The sequence below is a fragment of the Diplodia seriata genome (genome assembly GCF_021436955.1).
Source record: "Diplodia seriata strain FDS-637 chromosome Unknown scaffold_1, whole genome shotgun sequence".
Taxonomy (NCBI): Eukaryota; Fungi; Ascomycota; class Dothideomycetes; order Botryosphaeriales; family Botryosphaeriaceae; genus Diplodia; species Diplodia seriata.
Window position 1 is genome coordinate 884,747 of NW_027117308.1, and position 15,570 is coordinate 900,316.

Consider the following 15,570-nt stretch of genomic DNA (forward strand, 5'->3'; position numbering starts at 1 on the left):
TTTTACTAGATTAGCTTAATTCTTACGAATTTTTATAATTTTCTTATAAATTCTCGCGATTTTCTCTTTACTAAACGAGCTAATCGCGGCGAAGAATTATATAAGGCCCGCGAATTACGTTTCTTTAATCTTCTCTCTACTACGCCTAGCGTAATTACTACTACGTAGTAAGGCGTCGTCTACGCTTGTTTTTACGAGGTTTACTACGCTTTCTTTAGCGTATTTTCTCTATAATTAAGCAGGTATCGTTATTTAAAGCGAAGAAATTTACTATAAAAGGCTTTAAATACGATGTCTATAAATTTAACCCCTCTATTTCTAAAATTTAACCCCCCCTCCGCTAATTATTAATCCCTTCTCTTTTTTCTTCGAAAGAGAGCGATCTATTCTTTAGTTTTTACTACTAAATTACTAAGTATATCCGAAGAATTTACTAAGATCTTATCGCTAGTAAGTCTATCTATTAACGCGACGATAGTAGAACGATAGTTAAATAGCTATTACGGGCGAGGGTTAAGGCCCTCGGGTCGGATGTTACTACGCCGGCCGAAATATTAATAATTCGGTAAGCTAAGCCCGTTTAAATAAGTTTCCGTATAGATACCTAAGAAATACTACTTACTTAAATTTAGTAGAGCGAGACTTCTACTAATACTACGCCTTATATATTAATCGTATCGCGATATAACTTCGTATATACTAAGAAAGATATATACTAATACTTAAAAAAAAGTTATACGGAAATTATAGTCGATTTAGATGTAGTATATAACTAGGTAGGAAGAGGGGGTTAATAATCGGCAAAGAGGGGGTTAAATATTAGAAATAGAGAGGTTAAATTTATAGACACCTTAAATACTAAGAATTATTATAGAAAACTCGGTAATTTTTAGTAGAATATACTTCTCTAGCGTATTTTAAAGTATTATATCTAAATTAAGTAATTAACGCGTGCGCATAGTAGTAGAGAATTCGAAAATCTTAAAAATTAAGGTAGAAATACGTCTTATCTTTAAGATTTATAATAAATTACACGCGTTCTCTTAAAACTATACCTAGGCCGCGTTCGTAATTAGAAATTACTACTCGCTAGATACGTAACTAAATTATTAATTAATTAGTTTAAATTTAATTTAGAATATTTTAGTAATTTACTTACTTCTAGCAATTCTGCTTAAAATTTCGCCTATGCCTAGTCTATTAGTAGAAATTCTATGCGTTTTTAACTATTTTAAACGAATTTTTATATAATAAAATTCTAAATACCCTCTAGTGCGAGTAGAATATACTATTTTCTATATAGTAACTATAAAGAATTTATAGATTTCGAGATATTTAACGTTGTTTAGCCGTATCTAGAATAGTTTTTTACTAGAATTACGTATTTTATCTATTAATCGTACGGTATTTAATCGATATACTCTACTTCTCGAGTATTTAGTACTCGAATTATATTAAGTTTTTACTAGAATTCGAATTCGTTTATAACATATACTAGCTAAAATTTAATTAGCTTAAATTACTAAAATATTCTTAATTAATTAAGCCAGTTAGGCTCTAATTAAATAGAATAAAATAGTAAAATAGAACTTACCTATCGAAATTACTACGCAATCGAATAACTATATTCTTTACTAACGTTTTTAGCTAAATACTAGCTATAATAATAATTATAAGCTAGCGAAAATAGCTAAGAAATTATAGATAATAAACCTATACTACGATCGCTTATAAAAGCGAATCGTAGTATATTTAGTACTAATTCTTTCTCTTCTTCTTCGCGCTCGAAAATCGTACGATTAGCTTCGATTAACGCTTTATTAATAAAGCGTAAAAATCTAAGCTAGAATCGCTTATTTTTAGGACCAGCGTAAATTTTCTAGGCAATTAGAAGAATCTAGTTATTAGAATCGAGTATAGAAGCTACTAGTAAATAACTAGAAGCTTCTACTTTTATATACGCAGCATTAATCGAAATAAAATTTCGATTATTAATAATAGCTACTACGTAAGTAGTATTAGAAGTAATAAAAGTATATCTAAATAATTAATTAGTATATTTATTTAATATAAATATAATATATTACTTACTAAAATACTCTACTCTCTTTATTACGCAAAAATCGCGTAAAACCGCCTTTATTACCGTAATTTTATTAAATTTTACGAAGATAGGGCTATTTAGTAATAAATAAATTAGTTCTAATAGCTAATTTTAGAAATATTATTAAAAACTTATTTAAATTCGACGAATTATCTCTAATTTAGTACTAAACGCCTCGATTTTCGTCTATTTACGAATTCGCCATACCTACTAATAGTTAATATTAACCCTATAATTAATACGCTCGAGGGTACGTATTAAATTTAACTAAATTTAGAGTTCTTTCTTAATTATATTACGTTAGTAGTCGATTAGAACGCGTATAAAACGTTAATATCGCTAATTTTCATATATTTGCGTAGAAAAACACGTATAAGGCTTAAGTTTCTTAATAATTACATCGCCTAAATAGAATATATTAGTAAAATTTAAATTAATTATAATTAGAGTAATTATAAAGAATTAAAAAGAGAAAAAAATAGTAAAATTACTTATCTTTTTTCTATTTAATTTAAAGTAGAAATTCGTATCTAGCTAGTTTATATTTTTAATACGTACGCGTTTTATTAGCTCTCTTTAATACGTAAGATTCGTATCGCTATACTAGATATAATTTAATAGTATCTCGTATAGCTTTTTAGTCGAAATAGATTACGTTAACTTCGAATAGTTAAGAATCTGCTATAGTAGTAGATTTCTACTATTTTTACCTATATAGAACTACCCTATTATATAGATTTAGAAAAGGGGCTAAAAAGGGGCTAAAAAGAGGCTAAAATACGCGATTATCTTTAAAAAAAGAGGCGAATAGAGGCTAAAATACGCGATTAATTTTAAAAAAAGAGGTAATAGAGGCTAGAATACGCGATTAATTTTAAGAAAAAGTCTAGAATGCGTCATTAATTTAAAAAAAAACTAGGTATTTCGGTAAATATTATTTATCTAAATACTCTACTTTATAATATATTTATCTAAATACCTAGTTTCGCCCGTTTTATAATTTATAAGAATATATATAAATAGTTATACTTAAAAGTAGGGTATTTAGATAAATTTTATAAAAACTAGGTATTTAGATAAGGGTATAGGTATTTTAGAAATTATTTTCGAAAAACTAGGTATTTTAGTAATTTACCGTTTAGCGATAGTAGAGTAATACTTTATAGCCTTAATATCTTATCTTCGGCCCTTAAATACTTTATTTTATATAGTAGAATATCTTTCTTAACTCTTATAACTTTATCTAGTATCTTATATATCTTACCTCGCTATTTATACTACTCTATACGCTGCTTGCGCTAATCGCGACGCGGTAGAAGCGCGAGATATACTCTTAAAGGCCGCCGTAGGCGTAGAAATAAATAGACGTAAATAGATATAAATAGACGTAGACGCCGGCGTAGACGTAGGCGTAGGCGTAGATAACGCTAGTATTAATAAAGAGAAATAAACGGGATATTTTATTCTATATACGCGTATCGGCGCTAAAAGATTAAGAATTTAAACGCGTTAAGTCTATATTAACTAGTTTTCGCTACGGCCCGTCTTTCGCTTATACGAAGCGAGAAATACTATACGTTATAAATTTAGTAAAACGAGTATATTTACTAATACTACGCTTTACGTAGCGGTTATATTACGATATATCTTCGCCTATATTAAAAAAGATATATACTAATATCTAGAAAAAAGTTATATATAATATTTAGCCTATTTAGACGCGATGTAAGGCCTAGAACGCGTACTAATATTTTAGTATTTCTTACTAAAACGCTAGCCGGGTATATATTAAAATTACTTAAAAGAGCTATTATCCGTTTTATCTATCGAAGGGGGTTAATAATTAGGCGAGGGGGGGTTAGTAATTATATAGAAGGGGTTAGTAATTTACCCGCCTTAAAATATAGTATATAAAGTACTTAAATTAAAAGTTTTACGGTTTTTTATAAAGAAATAAAGTTAATATAATTTTTAAAAAAAACTAAGTATTTTAATAAAAAGTATTTATCTAAATACTCTACTTTATATTTTATTTATTTAAATATTCGATTTTTCGTAAATTACGAACTTTACTTTATATAAAATCTATTATTTATCTAAATATCTATCTAGGTATTTAGATAAAAGTATAGATATTTTAAAAATTATTTTTAATAAACTAGATATTTTAATAATTTACTATAGAAAATTATAGGTAATAAACCTATACTACGATTACTTATAAAAGTAAATCTTAATATATTTAATACTAATTCTTTCTCTTCTTTATATTTAAAAATCGTATAATTAGCTTTAATTAACGCTTTATTAATAAAGCGTAAAAATCTAAGCTAGAATCGCTTATTTTTAGGGCTAGCGTAAATTTTCTAGGTAATTAGAAGAATCTAGTTATTAGAATTAAGTATAAAAGCTACTAGTAAATAACTAGAAGCTTCTACTTTTATATGCGTAGTATTAATCGAAATAAAATTTCGATTATTAATAATAGCTACTACGCAAGTAGCATTAGAAGTAATAAAAGTATATCTAAATAATAAATAAATTAGTATATTTACTTAATATATATATAATATATTACTTACTAAAATACTCTACTCTCTTTATTATGCGAAAATCGCGTAAAACCGCCTCTATTACCGTAATTTTATTAAATTTTATAAAGATAGAGCTATTTAGTAATAAATAAATTAGTTCTAATAGCTAATTTTAAAAATATTATTAAAAACTTATCTAAATTCGACGAACTATCTTTAATTTAGTACTAAATATCTTAATTTTCGTCTATTTACGAATTCGCTATATCTATTAATAGTTAATATTAACTCTATAGTTAATATACTTAAGAATACGTATTAAATTTAGTTAAATTTAGAATTCTTTCTTAATTATATTACGTTAGTAGTTAATTAGAACGCGTATAGAATATTAATATCGCTAATTTTTATATATTTATATAGAAAAATATATATAAGGCTTAAGTTTCTTAATAATTATATCGCCTAAATAGAATATATTAGTAAAATTTAAATTAATTATAATTAGAGTAATTATAAAGAATTTTAAAATAGAAAAAAATAGTAAAATTTAAATTAATTATAATTAAAGTAATTATAAAGAATTAAAGAAAGAGAAAAATAATAAAATTACTTATTTTTCTTCTATTTAATTTAAAGTAGAAATTCGTATCTAGCTAGTTTATATTTCTAATATGTACGCGTTTTATTAGCTCTTTTTAATACGTAAGATTTATATTACTATACTAGATATAATCTAGTAGTATCTTATATAGCTTTTTAGTCGAAATAGATTATACTAACTTTAAAGAATTAAGAATCTACTATAGTAGTAGATTTCTACTATTTTTATCTATATAGAACTACTCTATTATATAGATTTAAAAAAGAGGCTAAAAAGAAACTAAAATACGCGATTAATTTTAAAAAAAAGTCTAGAATACGCTATTAATTTAAAAAAAAATAGAGTATTTAAATAAATAATATTTACTAAAATACTCTACTTTATAATATATTTATTTAAATATCTAGTTTTATCTATTTTATAATTTATAAGAAAATATATAAAAAGTTATACTTAAAAGTAGGGTATTTAGATAAATTTTATAAAAACTAGATATTTAGATAAGAGTATAGGTATTTTAAATATTATTTTTAAAAAACTAGGTATTTTAGTAATTTACTAATATTTAAATAAATAATATTTATCTAAATACTCTACTTTATAATATATTTATTTAAATATCTAGTTTCGCCCGTTTTATAATTTATAAGAAAATATATAAAAAGTTATACTTAAAAGTAGAGTATTTAGATAAATTTTATAAAAACTAGATATTTAGATAAGAGTATAAATATTTTAGATATTATCTTTAAAAAACTAGATATTTTAGTAATTTATCGTATAATATAATTACGTAGTAAAAGTATCTAGCCGTACTGTCTAGGTTGTAATAATTTCTTAACGTAAACTTATTTCTACGTAAGCAAATTAAAGAGCAACCCAATTACTTCCACCATTAATATGCCATGTAATCTGGAAAACAAAGCGCCTCCAGGCCTAGATAAAGGCAGAATTAAAGGCAATTTTTTTGGGTAATAGTGCAAAGGACCATGCCGTCTTGTCTGTAAACGCAAGTTTTTTTTTTCTTGGCAATAGTACGAAGTGCTATGCCCAAAGTTACTCATCATGATCCTCACCGCGCATGTCTGTCAGAGCGGAGTGACATGACCTCAGTGCGAACACTCTAGGGCCCTCCTCCGTCAGACTCTCCTCCGAGACCTCGTCTCGCAGTCGCTCAACTTGCTTCTCGATGTTACGAGTAGACCCATCCCTGGCATCTTGCTCAGCCTGGCCTGAGCTTTCGTCAATCCTCGGGCGTTTGTGTGCTCGATCCGAATTTTCCTCGGATTGCTCGAACTCGGCGGGGCCATTCTGGAGGCCTACCATAAGCTTCTGGTATAGGACAGTCCGTTGAGCCTGGTCGTCAATCGTCATGTCCCGCTCGTTGTCCTCGCCTGCAACCTCGCTTTCTCTCTTCTCATTGATGAAAGAGTAAATGGCTGGGAATTCTTTCCGTAGGTTGAAGAAGAGTAGAGAAAAGTCCAAGCATCGTTTGAGCTGGACTCGGGAGCAACTCTGCTCCCTGCGTTGGGCGATCCTGCGGATCCTGAAAATGGCTTGATTTTCTCGGGCTAGTGTGGTTGCCGGCTGCAGGCATCGGACGTCCGCACACATTGTGTGCAGGTTCAAGCCCTCGGAGCCGATGTCGTACGAGCATATCAGTATGCTAAAGTCAGGGTCTTCGTTGAAGTTCTTGACCAGGTCAGAGCGATCGCCTCTGCTCAGTCCAGCGTGGTACGATGAGGCGGAGAACCCAGATGCCTTGAGCACCACTTCGGTCAAGAGCTGCACCCATGGCCAGTTGACCCAAAGGACAATCTTCTTTTGAAGAGCGAGGACCATGATGGCAGCATCATGCAAGGCCCACTGCATCTTTGGTGACTGCTCGATGACCTTCTCCACGAGGTCCAATCCGTCGACGGCGGTAGGGTCAAAACCCAAGATTGTTTGATCTTTGTTGTGGATGTAAATCATCACCTTTTTGAGCTGGGCCGCATTGGAGACACCAGCGAGATCTTTGCGAATCTCGCGGATGGTTTTGCACCCATCCCAGTTCTCCATACGCGCAAAGGGAAACCAGAATGAGGCTTGGGATGCTGTCCGTACAACCTTCGGAACAAACGCCATGGAGGAACCGGACCTAACGGCCTTGAGGAGTCTGTCTTTCAATTCCTTCATGATATCGCCGATCTGCTTGTCTTGTGATGGCGTCCCTCGAAGGACCACGGTCTCGATCTTGATTGGTGGGAGGTCCGCACCAATGACTCTTCCGTTCACGACAGTCGTGTAGCGTCGTGACAGCAGGCAATGGCGGAACAGCTTCTTGAGCCTTCCCCCCTGCAGGCGAGGATCCTTCTCGTTCTTAATCCAGTCATGTATGGCGTTTACATAACACTGCAGGAGGGCATTGGGGTGGCCCTCTGGAAGATTATATGGGTTGGATGTAGCCTGGTAATGTAGCGTTTGGAGGGATGCTTGTCGTACTACCAGCGTGATGAGGCCGATCACATCGACTGGGACATTCGGGATTGGTGTACCGGTAAGAGCGACGACCGAGGCTGCGTTCAGGCCCGACAGAGTTCTCCACACGAGGGAGTCCTTGCCAGACTTGATGTTGTGGGCTTCATCTAGGATCATCATGCTAAACTTATCCTGCAGGCAGAGGCTCCATTCGGGAAAGGTCGGTGGCTTGGCTGGGTCCTTGGAGTACCTTGTGAGACCATGGCGCCTGTGTAGGATGCCGTAGGACGTCAGCACGACGGTCGCTGGTCCTCGATTATTTTGAAGAAGAACCGGGTGATTTTGATGGAGGTTGTCCTTGAACGAGGAGTCGTACACTACGACCTTGTAATACGAGGGGAGCAAAACTTTTATCTCCCTCTCCCACTCCTGGATGAGCTCGGCAGGACAGACGATCAGGGATGGTCGTTTGTCGTCGCCTTCCTGGCGTTGCTCTGCCACGACAAACATGGCGCATATAGCCTGACAAGTTTTGCCAAGCCCCATCGCATCTGCAAGGATGCAGCCCTTTATGCCGGACGTGGCTTGGCGTACCAGCCAGGCTATGCCATCAACCTGATAGTCTTTCAGGGAACGCGATGATGCGAACCTCATACCAGGGATCCGAGGAAAGGGATCGAACGGGTTGATGCCCAGCTGTTTTTTGGCAGCATTGATTGATGTGCCGGTAGACGCATGGCCTTCAATGTACCGAAGAGTTCGGTCTTGGTACGCTTGCTCTTCATCTGACACCTTCACATACGAGAGCAGGGTGTCTTTTGTCCTATCTCCATGCACGTCTTCGGCGACTTCATGCTCGAAGTTTTGTGCCAAGATGAGTCTTTGTTGGCGTGCTCCGGCTTCGCTCAGAGCAGTGTCTGACCTGGAAATCGCGATCCTAGTTGCGGTAGACGAGCGGAAAAGCACCTGTAAGTCTTTGTAGTGTTTTCGTTCTTGGGGAGCTAGTTCCGAGACTAGTCCCTCCAGGCTCTCCTGGCGCTCTTCCGGGGTTTCACCCTCTAACACCTTCAGGATCATGGCATCAGTGCCTGCGTCATGGCTGGGTGCGCCTTGAATGTCCAAAGCCGCCAGATATTCATCTGAGTCCGGGAATTCTTCCGCAATCTGGTCTTCATCAAGGATGTAATAATAGCAAGACTCGACACTGCTTGCTCCCTTGGCGCTTAGCTTGTTGCTGGCAGCAATATGCCTGGACTGAGGGAGGCGGCTCTGGATTTGTTGAGCCATGGTTGACTGTCTTGTCGGGTTGTACCACGAAATCGTGGCCTGGAGCACGCGGTGGAGACCTCCCGCAACTCTCGTCACCTCTTCCATAGCTGTGCTTTCCAGGAGAGGCGCACCAATCCTTTCAGAGTCGACGAGAACTGAGAAGATGAAGTACTCGTAATAGTCGCTTGCCGACCATTTGGAGGTGTCGAGGCCAACGTTCAGACCACCGAAAAACTTGGAACGCATACCTTTCGGATACTCGATCGCGACCCTCGTGGCTGTAGTGGAAACACCAGGTCCTCTGCCGTTGCTGACATCGAAGTCGACATTCCAGAGACATTCGTCTCTGAAATAAGCGAAGGCATTCAGGAAGGGCTTTTGGAATATGATCTGGTCTTTGACTTCTTTGTTCGTGTTCAGGCGAAGGGATTCTCGCGCCTCCCTCATCAACTTGGCTTCCGCCATCTTGAACTAGATCTTTTGTAAGCGAGTGCAGTGGTGAGGAGCGGATCCGAACTTACCTTGGCGAGCGCCTGTATGCCGGGGATATGAGGTGAGGAGGTGCGCAAGATGACTGCAGAATCTTAGAGTCTAGATCTTCTGTAAGCGAGTGCAATGGTGAGGAGCGGATCTGAACTTACCTTGACGAGAGCCTGTATACCGGTGATGTGACGTGGTGCGCAAGGTGGCTGCGGATCTGAAGTGAAGGTGACGGGTAAGTTCAAAGGCTCGCGCCTATCGGGCGGGCGACTGGTTCATGCGCGACAGTGTTGTGTGGCGGAGGAAGCTTAAAAAGCGGAGGGACGGTCCATGGTTCGCATCAAAGTAGAGTAGACGCGCCGCGCAGGTCACCGAGCGCGTAGGTAGTTGTTTTGGGAAGGTGGGCCCAACGGCAGCGGCGCCTCCAAAGCGGCTTCCTCACCTGAAGGCATGCTTTACCACCCAGCAGCGCGCGTGCCCGCCAGTCCGCCCGCCAGCCCGCTGCCTAAGGTGCTTCTCTCTCTCTTTTTTTTTCCTTCCAACTTTCCTTCGCCACACCACCACCCTTGCAGCGTCTCAACTCTGCCAGCTATCCGCTCCGAAACCACCACAGGTACTTTCTATACTCCAGATCTTGTAGTTGCTCTTTCTAACATGGTGTATGCACCAGAACCATCGGGCATCGCCGCAAGGCAGCTGCCAAAGAACCTGACACCATGCGGACCGACGAGGCCATGGACCAGGCCATGGAAGATCTAACCGCTGCCCTCAATGATTTCCACCTCACCACGCGTCCTCCTCAAAACCAGACGTCACTCCTCTCACTCCCTGACAAAGTTCGGCTCCAAATCTTCGAAAATGCCATTTCGAAGGCAGTTCGTGTCGGAGCCACGTACCGCAACACGATAGATCTCTCAATTGCCACAGTCTCGAGGACATTCGCGGAAGACGTAACCGCAAACCTCGTACCCAAGATCGAATTTGTTTTGTGCAACGGCGGAGACCTTCACAAGATCTTCGCCTTTCTTCCGGAATCGTTCTGGAAGAGGTCCATGTCCAACATTCGCCGTCTGACACTCAACCTCAGCAACGCCTCCTACCTGAGGATATTTGGACACAACTTGACCGAACGCCTCCAGGCCACACCAGGCCCAGAGGCATACCTGATCGCGACGATGGAGTTGGACGTGTTGCGCGTCTGGTTTCAGCTGCCGGAGCGGAATGATGTCCCAGCTCTGGCTGGAGGATGCAGCAGGACAATCTGCTCTTGGATTTATGAGGAGCTTGAAAAGATCTGCATGCATGTTGACAGGATTGAGCTGAGAGGAGCTGTCAAGAAGGACGTGAGGGAAATGTTGGAAGCTGCCTTCACGAGCAGCCCTTCTCACGTCTGGTTGACTGCCGAAGAGAAGGAAGACAAGCAAGACGAATGGAGGCAAAGAGCTGCAGATGGATTCCCTCGGTTGGTAGAGAAACCTCTCGTCCAGAAGGAGTTGAAGCCGATCCGCTTCCATGGTACACCCAACCACACCCTTCCGCCACCTTGTCAATATCACAAACCGAAAGGGTGCGCGCACAACTTCGGGAAGGGACGGAGAGGAGAATGAAGGGCGGCACTGTTCTCCGAGCAGATTTAAATTTCTCTTTTCGATTGGGTGTTTCATGCAACCACAATGGATCTGGCTTTAGTAGCTGTAATAAAAAGAGCATTCGGAAGTCATGCATCTGCGTGTTCTCGCGAGTCTTTCATTGTAATGATAGTGCCAACGCAAAAGAAATTGTCCCGCATCTGCCTTACTCAGATACCGCATTTAAATTTTATGTGGGCAGTTGAATACAAGATGCGGACGTAAATGTAAGTTTTAAATTCGCGCATTCAAGTCTGGATCTTGTATTCAACTACCCATCCCATGTAGAATTAATTATTCTATCAGGCAGATGCGGGTGGGCAATTTCTTTGTCACCCACCGTGGCCATGTCAGGCTAGTCGAGTAAGACACCAATACTGCAAGTGGCATGGCCTGGGTCCAGGGTCTCGGCGACGAGTTGCCGAAGCAGGGCGATCGGCACAGCCCCGCAAGGATCGTTCTTGGGGATCAGGGTCCACTCTACACGTCATGATTAGAGTTGACGCGGCCAACGGACGACGGCGATCGTGAAAGGGCACAAGACGCGCACCTCACCTCGCAACATCTCCACAACCGCTCCACCCGTCCGTCGCAAGGCCGCGTATCCCCCACAGAAACCTTGACGATCGCAGTACAACTCTGCATGTCTAGACCAGCAATGGCCAGCCTTAACGGTGAGCGTCAAGATCCGACCACGGCCTTTGGGCGCCCTGATTTGTCGGGCTGGCCGGAAGCAAGGCCGATGCCAACCAAGACTGACAACTGGGGCATGGCAGTCTTCAAGAAGCCTCTGGCGCTACACTCGACCAAGCCCATGACGGGCTTTTTGCGCAACGGCTACTGCGAGGTGCCAGCAGGAGATTTCGGAAACCACAGCGTCGCGGGTGAGATGGAGAGACTTCAATGGGACTGGAACCTGCGGGCTGACAAAGTCGGGTCCTAGCTGAGGTGACCGACGAGTTCCTCGAGTTCTCGGCATCACGTGGAAATGACCTCCGCACGGTTGGGTTGGCGGGAGGCTGCAAGTGGTGCCTCTGCGCAAGTCGCTGGAAGGAAGCTCTGGACGCCCGCAAGAATGATCAGGATCCAGTGGTACCCAAGTAGGTAGACTCCCTTCTGCCGCCTGGCTTCCCCTGTTTCCGGCTTCCTGTCCCCCCTTGGTTGGAAACGACAGATGAAAAGCTCCAAGCTGCGGAGACGTGTCGGGGGATCTCACGACTGCCTGCCGAGTCGGGATGAGCAATAATTCTCCGGACGGCTGCTAACGACGATCGTCCCGCTTGATTAGGGTATTCCTGAATGCAACTAACGAAAAGGCGCTTGACAAACTTGACCTGGGAGATCTAAAGAGGTTTGCTGCCGACAAGGAGGCATAGGGTTGCTCGTCGCTGTTTGCTGCATTCAAACCGCTTTTGGCATCGATCATCCGCGCAGCAGTAGTGAACACCGTCAAGCTTGCAGTGTGGCGTGCGATCTGCGCGGAGCACTAGGGAAATAGAGACAATCACCATGCGGCAGACAGACCCGGTTGACCGGCACCTGACAGCAGCGTAGCGTGCAGCTAGAGGGAGTGATTTCGAGATGCATCGGGATTGCGCGTTCGCTGTGGGGTTCGAAATTGTTGGTTGCATGCCTAACAGGGCCAAGGGCAGCCAAGCCCCATAGCGGTGGCTTGTGTAGCTCAATCATTGCAACGCTGCGCGAACGTTGGTCGGAGCCATGTTGCAGGAGGTTGAGGTAGGCGCAAGGTCAGGGGATACTCGCCAGGCTGAAGGTGCCAAGAAAAGGGCTGGACGAGCGGCGTTGATCTCCGCTGTGACAGGCACTCGGTCAAGAACCGTGCATGTGCTCTCTCTTCTGCTACACCACGGCCGTCAGGTGCGCATCCCGCGCGGATTACACAGCGTCTGTCAAACTCGCCTGCCGCGCGCCCTGCTGAGCCGCCGTCATTAACGCTGGACTTCGGACCAGAGACCAAGGGGTCTTTCCTACGCCGTCGACAATCAAGGCTCACTACGCGGAGCTATCAGACCGGCGTACAGCCCAGTCTCATCGCAAGCTCCAGACGATCATAAAAGGAATTCTAGAAGGTTGCTGTCAGACAGATCTGACATCTGGCCCAGGTTAACCTTTTCGGGATTAACCATAGTGCTAGTTCGGCCACCCCCGAACCGCATCTCTGAATCGACCAGTGGTAGTAACTGTTTATGAACATTCCCCGTCGTTAGGCTGATGGAAGTCCGCTTTCCCCGTCCCGCGGTGGCCTGTGTGCCTGGTCGTCCGGCTTTCGTCATTGGATCATTCCCTGCCCTTAATCGATGGGATGCGTCTTGATGTTGAAGCCTAGGACAGGCAATTTGGAAGATCTTTCTTCTTAACCATGGCGTAGGATCTTAAATCTAGTGTGCACTAGGATCGTGGCGTTCTGCGGAGAGGTATCAGATGTGGATACCACTCCTTGTCCTGGTGTTGAAAAAGGTGGTGCTGCCTGACTTTCCTTCTGGACCCTGACCTGACCTGCCGCCAGCCCGCCGCCCTTCATTTTGGTGTTTTTTTATACAATCATTGGTGAAGCCGCACACTCGTCTCTCCACTTTCGTCTTCTGTCCTGTCTCTGCACCCACCATGTTCTACGACGCTGCACCCAAGCTGGCCGCGGCTGTGATTATCCTGTGCATCCCAGCTTGCGTTTCCTTTGGCCTTCGGTGTTACGTTCGCCTCACGTCGGCGAAATGGGGATGGGACGACTGGATGATGTTGACGTCTATGGTGTGTCTCCACTTTGTTCTTCTCCTGTTCTCTCCTCTTTGCTCCCGCAATGACTGACTGAGACAGCCATTCTTTCTCATGTTCACAATTAGCGCCTTGACAGCTGCCGACTCCGGAATTGGGGCGCACGACGACCGAACCACCGCAGCGGAAAAGGCGGTTGCGTTGAAAGTAAGTTGCCAGACTTCTCGGAGCGGGGTATCAAAGGAGAGACCTCCTTGCAAGAGCACTAGCCTCTGCTCCAGTGTCCTTGTAAAAACGATACTCCCTGATTCTTACTCCCGTATTTCACTTGAGCTCGAAGAGATTGTGTCTTAGACGCAGTCCCGAAATCCACCGTCCTGGACTCCACTGACCCATTTCACAGTGGTTTTACCTTGCGCAGGTTTTCTTTTGCATCTCCGTCATGTTTGCAAAAATCAGCATTGCCTTGCAGCTCGTGCGCGTTGCATCTCAAAAGCGACCATACCTCATCGGACTATGGGTGATCATTGGCTCCATTGTGCTCTCTCTTTCTTTTACAACCATCTTCCTGTTGTCGCAGTGCACCCCGATCCAGTATGTTTCCTAAGCGAGAGAAGACTCCGTTCCACGCTCATATCAGCATAGGGCCAACTGGCAGTCATCGACACCTGGCGCAAAATGCTTGCCGTCACTCGCCGTCACTGTGGTCAGCTTCACTCAGTCTGGCATTAACATTGTCACCGACTGGCTTTGCGCTGCACTGTAAGGATCCCGAACGTGCAATCCAGAGCAATGCTGAGTACAGAACCAGGCCGATACCTCTCCTTTGGGACGTGAAGATGAACTCGAACACTAAGATGTCGGTCGTGGGACTGCTTGGCCTCGGCGTCTTGTAAGACACGCCCCAGGACACAAGAAGCCGTTGGGAGACTCGGCTGACCGTTGGAATAGTGCGAGCGTCTCGGCAATGATCCGGTTGAACTACACCGTTAGCTACATGAATCCCACCGACGATTACCTGTGTACGTTTCCCCGCACAATGGGCCGCCGCAGGGCGATCAGCCACGGCCCAGGACCACGGACAGCGCTGACCCCTGACATGCAGATGGCGTCGTGAACCTGGTGATCTGGGCGTACGCCGAGGCTGGAATTGCTGTAATTTGCGGGTGCACGGCGTGCCTGCGGCCGCTGTTCTCGTCCGTCTTCAAGATGGGCAGCAGTTCTGACCACAAGGACACGTTCGCGCTGCAGAGCCGCACGCTGCGCTCGCGCAGCTACAACGGGATCAAGGTGCCCAGCGTCGACTCGCGGCTGGCGAACAAGAGCGCGGTGACGACGCACTGCAGCGCGGCAGGCAGGAGTGGTAGCGACGACGGCAGCGGCAGCGTTAAGGGCGACAACGAGAGCCAGGTGCAGATCCTGGAGGGGGACGGCATCCATGTAAAATACGAGCTGGACACGCGCGTGCAGTGAGACGGGTGGGAGCAGGAGCGACAGGAGACGGGGCGCTGAGCGTTGGCAGGCGGACTTGGGCTGCTTGGCGTGCCGGGGGGGCCGAGCAGGCTGCTGCGGCGGGACGGGCTGGGGCGCAGCGGGCCACGGTACATACTATACAGCAACGGGAGCACCCAGGCAGAAACGACGGTCTTTTCGCAGCACTACTCTGGTCGTGCGCGTGCGCGTGAGCGTTGCATCGAGCGGTGAGGTCATCCGGACTGCGCCTCGCGGCTGCGGCCTCCAGCTGCAGCGGGCGGGCGG

General features: G+C 43.0%; 3 protein-coding genes across 3 annotated transcripts; 2 read left to right on the plus strand and 1 right to left on the minus strand.

Moving 5' to 3' along the window:
- Window positions 1–6,298: 6,298 nt before the first annotated feature.
- Window positions 6,299–9,436, minus strand: SLS55_000272 (uncharacterized protein; the record flags this gene model as incomplete). Its single annotated transcript, XM_066771785.1, has 1 exon — window positions 6,299–9,436. The coding sequence occupies one exon, from the start codon at window positions 9,434–9,436 to the stop codon at window positions 6,299–6,301; it is 3,138 nt and encodes a 1,045-aa protein (XP_066637064.1).
- A 731-nt stretch (window positions 9,437–10,167) lies between these two features.
- On the plus strand, window positions 10,168–12,183 carry SLS55_000273 (uncharacterized protein; the record flags this gene model as incomplete). The annotated part of the gene is made up of 3 exons (XM_066771786.1): window positions 10,168–10,966; window positions 11,712–11,963; window positions 12,023–12,183. 3 exons carry the CDS (start codon window positions 10,168–10,170, stop codon window positions 12,181–12,183), a joined length of 1,212 nt encoding a protein of 403 aa, XP_066637065.1.
- A 2,596-nt stretch (window positions 12,184–14,779) lies between these two features.
- On the plus strand, window positions 14,780–15,285 carry SLS55_000274 (uncharacterized protein; the record flags this gene model as incomplete). Its single annotated transcript, XM_066771787.1, has 2 exons — window positions 14,780–14,834; window positions 14,918–15,285. The coding sequence occupies 2 exons, from the start codon at window positions 14,780–14,782 to the stop codon at window positions 15,283–15,285; spliced, it is 423 nt and encodes a 140-aa protein (XP_066637066.1).
- Between the last annotated feature and the right edge of the window lie 285 nt (window positions 15,286–15,570).